At 51.5% G+C, this 8,778-nt stretch overlaps 1 protein-coding gene and 1 long non-coding RNA gene across 4 annotated transcripts in view; both read right to left on the reverse strand.

Moving 5' to 3' along the window:
- Positions 1-6,225, reverse strand: part of LOC144953863 (uncharacterized) — a 45,668-nt gene extending 39,443 nt beyond the window's left edge. Inside the window, exon 1 of the mRNA XM_078884518.1 lies at positions 6,159-6,225. Coding sequence (XP_078740644.1) covers positions 6,159-6,215 — 57 coding nt within the window. The 5' untranslated portion in view covers positions 6,216-6,225. The remainder of the gene's footprint in view (positions 1-6,158) is intronic.
- LOC144953865 (uncharacterized) lies at positions 1,071-3,384 on the reverse strand. Of its 3 annotated transcripts, none has more exons than XR_013640923.1 (4): positions 3,266-3,384; positions 2,634-3,181; positions 2,038-2,593; positions 1,071-1,600 (listed from the first exon to the last, which is right to left on the reverse strand). It is a non-coding gene; the product is annotated as an uncharacterized LOC144953865 (long non-coding RNA). The 3 variants fall into 3 exon arrangements; XR_013640922.1 differs by having other exon boundaries at positions 1,078-1,379; positions 1,521-1,600; positions 2,634-3,381; XR_013640921.1 differs by having other exon boundaries at positions 1,074-1,600; positions 2,634-3,379.
- Positions 6,226-8,778: the final 2,553 nt, after the last annotated feature.

Genomic DNA, 8,778 nt, shown 5'->3' on the forward strand with positions numbered 1-8,778 from the left:
CCTACTCACTCAGCTACTCAGCTATTCAGCTACTCACTCAGCTACTCAGCTACTCACTCAGCTACTCAGCTACTCACTCAGCTACTCAGCTACTCACCTACTCACTCAGCTACTCAGCTACTCAGCTACTCACTCAGCTACTCAGCTACTCAGCTACTCAGCAACTCAGCTACTCAGCTACTCAGCTACTCACTCAGCTACTCAGCTACTCACCTACTCAGCTACTCAGCTACTCAGCTACTCACTCAGCTACTCAGCTACTCAGCTACTCACTCAGCTACTCAGCTACTCACTCAGCTACTCACCTACTCAGCTACTCACTCAGCTACTCAGCTACTCAGCTACTCACTCAGCTACTCAGCTACTCACTCAGCTACTCAGCTACTCACTCAGCTACTCAGCTACTCACCTACTCAGCTACTCACCTACTCAGCTACTCACTCAGCTACTCAGCTACTCAGCTACTCACTCAGCTACTCACCTACTCAGCTACTCACTCAGCTACTCAGCTGCTCAGCTACTCACCTACTCAGCTACTCAGCTACTCAGCTACTCACTCAGCTACTCAGCTACTCACTCAGCTACTCAGCTACTCACTCAGCTACTCAGCTACTCAGCTACTCAGCTACTCACTCAGCTACTCAGCTACTCAGCTACTCAGCTACTCACTCAGCTACTCAGCTACTCACTCAGCTACTCAGCTACTCACTCAGCTACTCAGCTACTCACCTACTCAGCTACTCAGCTACTCACTCAGCTACTCAGCTACTCAGCTACTCAGCTACTCACTCAGCTACTCACTCAGCTACTCAGCTACTCACTCAGCTACTCAGCTACTCACCTACTCACTCAGCTACTCAGCTACTCACTCAGCTACTCAGCTGCTCAGCTACTCACCTACTCAGCTACTCACACACAGGCACACGCACACGCACAGCTCGCTCGCTTACTCAGCTACTCACTCAGCTACTCACTCAGCTACTCACTCAGCTACTCAGCTACTCACTCAGCTACTCAGCTGCTCAGCTACTCACACACAGGCACACGCACACGCACAGCTCGCTCGCTTACTCAGCTACTCACTCAGCTACTCACTCAGCTACTCACTCAGCTACTCAGCTACTCACTCAGCTACTCAGCTGCTCAGCTACTCACTCAGCTACTCTCTCACCTACTCACTCAACCACTAACCAACTAATCTACTCACCTACTCAGCTACTCACACACAGGCACGCGCATTCAGCTACTCACTCAGCTACTCACTCAGCCACTCAGCTACTCACTCACCTACTCACTCAACCACTAACCAACTAATCTACTCACCTGCTCAGCTACTCACACACAGGCACGCTCGCTCGCTTACTCAGCTACTCACTCAGCTACTCAGCTACTCAGCTACTCACTCAGCTACTCAGCTACTCACCTACTCAGCTACTCACACACAGGCACACGCACATGCACAGCTCGCTCGCTTACTCAGTTACTCACTCAGCTACTCAGCTACTCACTCAGCTACTCACCTACTCAGCTACTCAGCTACTCACTCAGCTACTCACCTACTCAGCTACTCACTCAGCTACTCACTCAGCTACTCACTCACCTACTCACTCAACCACTAACCAACTAATCTACTCACCTACTCAGCTACTCACACACAGGCACGCTCGCTCGCTTACTCAGCTACTCACTCAGCTACTCAGCTACTCAGCTACTCACCTACTCAGCTACTCACTCAGCTACTCAGCTACTCAGCTACTCACCTACTCAGCTACTCACTCACCCACCCACTCACCTACTCACCAACTCGCCGTTGACCTTCTGCGGCAAACGCACACGCACGCTCGCTCGCTTACTCAGCTACTCACTCAGCTACTCAGCTACTCACCTACTCAGCTACTCACCTACTCAGCCACTCAGCTACTCACTCACCTACTCACTCAACCACTAACCAACTAATCTACTCACCTATTCAGCTACTCACACACAGGCACACGCACAGGCACGCTCGCTTACTCAGCTACTCAGCTACTCACTCACCTACTCACCCACCCACTCACCTACTAACACACTCACTCATCTACTCACCTACTCAGCTACTCACTCAGCTACTCACCTACTCAGCTACTCACTCAGCTACTCACTCAGCTACTCACTCACCTACTCACCCACCCACTCACCTACTAACACACTCACTCATCTACTCACCTACTCAGCTACTCACTCAGCTACTCACCTACTCAGCTACTCACTCAGCTACTCACTCAGCTACTCACTCACCTACTCACCCACCCACTCACCTACTAACACACTCACTCATCTACTCACCTACTCAGCTACTCACTCAGCTACTCACCTACTCAGCTACTCACTCAGCTACTCACTCAGCTACTCACTCACCTACTCACCCACCCACTCACCTACTAACACACTCACTCATCTACTCACCTACTCAGCTACTCACTCAGCTACTCACCTACTCAGCTACTCACTCAGCTACTCACTCAGCTACTCACTCACCTACTCACCCACCCACTCACCTACTAACACACTCACTCATCTACTCACCTACTCAGCTACTCACTCAGCTACTCACCTACTCAGCTACTCACTCAGCTACTCATTCAGTTACTCACTCACCTACTCACCCACCCACTCACCTACTAACACACTCACTCATCTACTCACCTACTCAGCTACTCACTCAGCTACTCACCTACTCAGCTACTCACTCAGCTACTCACTCAGCTACTCACTCAGCTACTCACTCACCTACTCACCCACCCACTCACCTACTAACACACTCACTCATCTACTCACCTACTCAGCTACTCACTCAGCTACTCACCTACTCAGCTACTCACTCAGCTACTCACTCAGCTACTCACTCACCTACTCACCCACCCACTCACCTACTAACACACTCACTCATCTACTCACCTACTCAGCTACTCACTCAGCTACTCACCTACTCAGCTACTCACTCAGCTACTCACTCAGCTACTCACCCACCCACTCACCTACTAACACACTCACTCATCTACTCACCTACTCAGCTACTCACTCAGCTACTCACCTACTCAGCTACTCACTCAGCTACTCACTCACCTACTCACCCACCCACTCACCTACTAACACACTCACTCATCTACTCACCTACTCAGCTACTCACTCAGCTACTCACCTACTCAGCTACTCACTCAGCTACTCACTCACCTACTCACCCACCCACTCACCTACTAACACACTCACTCATCTACTCACCTACTCAGCTACTCACTCAGCTACTTCTTAGTTGATTGCGTTCACGCTCGCGGAGACTTTCAGACGGCATTCCATTCCCTTCCTCTAACCCCCATCCTCTGTTCCGAACATAGATGGCCTCGTCCATCTGAACAAACTCCCAAATCGCTGTCCGTGGTGCTGCACGTTAAGGGAAAAAAAACGCCACTTTTTGCAAAAAATGTCTTGCCGTGGATTTCACACCCGATGACGACGACGATTGCTGCGCGCGTTGCAGTCCAAACGTCGCGAGAGTTTTAATATTTTTTTATTTTGACTTTTGTTTATTTGGGAGGACGGGGGTCCCCACCATGAGGTTTATGTGGCCGAACAAAAGCTGTTAAGACATGCTAGGCATGCGGGCTACACGACTCAGCCAATGCACACGTACACACACAAAGACAAAGATCCCCCGTGTAGCCTTAGCAGACTGTAGGGGCAAGTGCTGTTAGCGAGCACCTATGAAGGCCGGCACGGCACACGAGGGGGTGGGTGGCCAGCACCACGCCCGGCCGCCTTTGTCTCCCCAGTGGCGATGTTTTCACATCGCATCAGGTACTCATTTAAGGCTGAGTCGACCTAGGGGAGGCCCAGGACCGGTTCAGATAATCGTCACTGGTGTTGGTCGTGAGCGGGAATCGAACTCGGGTCGCCAGGTTCATAGCGCAGCGCAGCGCTAACCACTACACCCACCACTCCCCACACACACACACACACACGTACACACACACGTACACACGTACACACACACACATACACACACACACACGTACACACACACACACACACGTACACACACACGCACACACACACACACGTACACACACACACGTACACACACACACACATACACACACACACACGTACACACACACGTACACACACACACGTACACACACACACACATACACACACACACACGTACACACACACACACGCACACACACACGTACACACACACGCACACACACACACACGTACACACACACACACGTACACACACACACACATACACACACACACACGTACACACACACGTACACACACACACGTACACACACACACACGTACACACACACGTACACACACACACGTACACACACACACACACACGCACTCACGTACACACGTACACACGTACACACACACACACGTACACGTACACACACATGCACACACGTACACGTACACACACACACGTACACACACACACGTACACACACACACATACACACACACACGTACACACACGTACACGTACACACGTACACACACACACACACGTACACACACGTACACACACACACGTACACACACACACATACACACACACACACGCACACACACGTACACGTACACACGTACACACACACACACACGTACACACACGTACACACACACACGTACACACACACACGTACACACACACACGTACACACACACGCACACACACACGCACACACACACGTACACACACACGCACACACACACGCACACACACACGTACACACACACGTACACACGTACACGTACACACACACACGTACACACACACACGTACACACACACACGTACACACACACACGTACACACACACACACACGTACACACACACGTACACACACACGTACACACGTACACGTACACACACACACGTACACACACACACGTACACACACACACACACGTACACACACGTACACACACACACGTACACACACACGCACACACACACGCACACACACACGTACACACGTACACGTACACACACACACACACACACACGTACACACACACACGTACACACACACACACGTACACACACACACGTGCACACGTACACACACACACACACGTACACACACACGTACACACACACACACGTACACGTACACACGTACACACGTACACACGTACACACACACACACGTACACACACACGTACACACACACACACGTACACGTACACACGTACACACGTACACACGTACACACACACACGTACACAAAAACACTCACGTACACAAAAACACACACGTACACACACACACACGTACACACGTACACACACACACAGACACGTACACACACACACACACGTACACACACATACATACACACACGTACACACACACGCACACACACACACATGTACACACGTACACACACATACACACACGTACACAAAAACACTCACGTACACAAAAACACACACGTACACACACACACACGTACACACGCACACACGCACACGTACACACACACACAAGCACACACACACACGTACACACACACATACACACGTACACACACACACAAGCACACACAGACACGTACACACACACACACACACGTACACACACACACGTACACACACACACGTACACACACACACACGTACACACACACACACGTACACACACACACGTACACACACACACACGTACACACACACACGTACACACACACACACGTACACACACACACGCACACACACACACGTACACACACACGCACGTACACACATACACACACACACGCACACACACACACGTACACACACACACACGTACACACACACACGTACACAGACACACACACGTACACACACACGTACACACACACGTACACACACACAGACACACAGACACAGACACACACGTACACAGACACACACGTACACACGTACACACACACACACACGCACACAGACACACACACGTACACACACACACGTACACACACACACACGCACACACACACACGTACACAGACACACACGTACACACACACGCACACGCACACACACACGTACACACACAGACACACACGTACACACACACGTACACACACACGTACACACACACGCACGCACTCACCTTGCCACGGGATGAGCCATTGCTACAGGTGATCCCAGACAATCCCACAGACGGCATCTCACCTGCTCTGGGAGAATGAGAATAAGTAGAGGTCAGCGTCAATCACTGAGACTCACAGAGCCAGACTGAGGCTCCCACAGGGTTCAGTGTCAATCACAGAGCCAGATTGAGGCTCCCACAGGGTTCAGTGTCAATCACAGAGCCAGATTGAGGCTCCCACAGGGTTCAGTGTCAATCACAGAGCCAGACTGAGGCTCCCACAGGGTTCAGTGTCAATCACTGAGGCTCACAGAGCCAGACTGAGGCTCCCACAGGGTTCAGTGTTAATCACTGAGACTCACAGAGCCAGACTGATTGCTCCCACAGGGTTCAGTGTTAATCACTGAGACTCACAGAGCCAGACTGAGGCTCCCACAGGGTTCAGTGTTAATCACTGAGACTCACAGAGCCAGACTGAGGCTCCCACAGGGTTCAGTGTTAATCACTGAGACTCACAGAGCCAGACTGATTGCTCCCACAGGGTTCAGTGTTAATCACTGAGACTCACAGAGCCAGACTGAGGCTCCCACAGGGTTCAGTGTTAATCACTGAGACTCACAGAGCCAGACTGAGGCTCCCGCAGGGTTCAGTGTTAATCACTGAGGCTCACAGAGCCAGACTGAGGCTCCCACAGGGTTCAGTGTCAATTCACTGAGACTCACTGAGCCACACTGAGGCTCCCACAGGGTTCAGTGTTAATCACTGAGACTCACAGAGCCAGACTGAGGCTCCCACAGGGTTCAGTGTTAATCACTGAGGCTCACAGAGCCAGACTAAGGCTCCCACAGGGTTCAGTGTCAATCACTGAGGCTCACAGAGCCAGACTGAGGCTCCCACAGGGTTCAGTGTCAATTCACTGAGACTCACTGAGCCAGACTGAGGCTCCCACAGGGTTCAGTGTTAATCACTGAGACTCACAGAGCCAGACTGAGGCTCCCACAGGGTTCAGTGTTAATCACTGAGGCTCACAGAGCCAGACTGAGGCTCCCACAGGGTTCAGCGTTAATTCACTGAGACTCACTGAGCCAGACTGAGGCTCCCACAGTGTTCAGTGTTAATTACTGAGACTCATAGAGCCAGACTGAGGCTCCCACAGGGTTCAGTGTTAATCACTGAGGCTCACTGAGCCAGACTGAGGCTCCCACATGGATCAGTGTTAATCACTAAGACTCACAGAGCCAGACTAAGGCTCCCACAGGGTTCAGTGTTGATCACTGAGACTCACAGAGCCAGACTGAGGCTCCCACAGGGTTCAGTGTTAATCACTGAGGCTCACTGAGCCAGACTGAGGCTCCCACATGGTTCAGTGTTAATCACTGAGACTCACAGAGCCAGACTGAGGCTCCCACAGGGTTCAGTGTTGATCACTGAGACTCATAGAGCCAGACTGAGGCTCCCACAGGGTTCAGTGTTAATCACTGAGACTCACAGAGCCAGACTGAGGCTCCCACAGGGTTCAGTGTCAATCACTGAGACTCACAGAGCCAGACTGAGGCTCCTACAGGGTTCAGTGTTAATCACTTAGACTCACAGAGCCAGACTGAGGCTCCCACAGGGTTCAGTGTTAATCACTGAGACTCACAGAGCCAGACTGATGCTCCCACAGGGTTCAGTGTCAATCACTGAGGCTCACAGAGCCAGACTGAGGCTCCCACAGGGTTCAGTGTTAATCACTGAGACTCACAGAGCCAGACTGAGGCTCCCACAGGGTTCAGTGTCAATTACTGAGGCTCACAGAGCCATACTGAGGCTCCCACAGGGTTCAGTGTCAATCACTGAGACTCATAGAGCAAGACTGAGGCTCCCACAGGGTTCAGTGTTAATCTCTGAGACTCACAGAGCCAGACTGAGGCTCCCACAGGGTTCAGTGTTAATTCACTGAGACTCACAGAGCCAGACTGAGGCTCCCACAGGGTTCAGTGTTAATCACTAAGACTCACAGAGCCAGACTAAGGCTCCCACAGGGTTCAGTGTTGATCACTGAGACTCCTAGAGCCAGACTGAGGCTCCCACAGAGTTCAGTGTTAATCACTGAGGCTCACAGAGCCAGACTGAGGCTCCCACAGGGTTCAGTGTTGATCACTGAGACTCCTAGAGCCAGACTGATGCTCCCACAGAGTTCAGTGTTAATCACTGAGACTCACAGAGCCAGACTGAGGCTCCCACAGGGTTCAGTGTTGATCACTGAGACTCCTAGAGCCAGACTGAGGCTCCCACAGGGTTCAGTGTTAATCACTGAGGCTCACAGAGCCAGACTGAGGCTCCCACAGGGTTCAGTGTTAATCTCTGAGACTCACAGAGCCAGACTGAGGCTCCCACAGGGTTCAGTGTTGATCACTGAGACTCACAGAGCCAGACTGAGGCTCCCACATGGGTTCAGTGTCAATCACTGAGACTCACTGAACCAGACAAAGGCTCCCACATGGTTCAGTGTCAATCACTGAGACTCACAGAGCCAGACTGAGGCTCCCACAGGGTTCAGTGTCAATCACTGAGACTCATAGAGCCAGACTGAGGCTCCCACAGGGTTCTGTGTTAATTCACTGAGGCTCACTGAGCCAGACTGAGGCTCCTACAGGGT

This window comes from Lampetra fluviatilis (genome assembly GCF_964198595.1).
Source record: "Lampetra fluviatilis chromosome 69 unlocalized genomic scaffold, kcLamFluv1.1 SUPER_69_unloc_1, whole genome shotgun sequence".
In the NCBI taxonomy this organism is placed as follows: Eukaryota; Metazoa; Chordata; class Hyperoartia; order Petromyzontiformes; family Petromyzontidae; genus Lampetra; species Lampetra fluviatilis.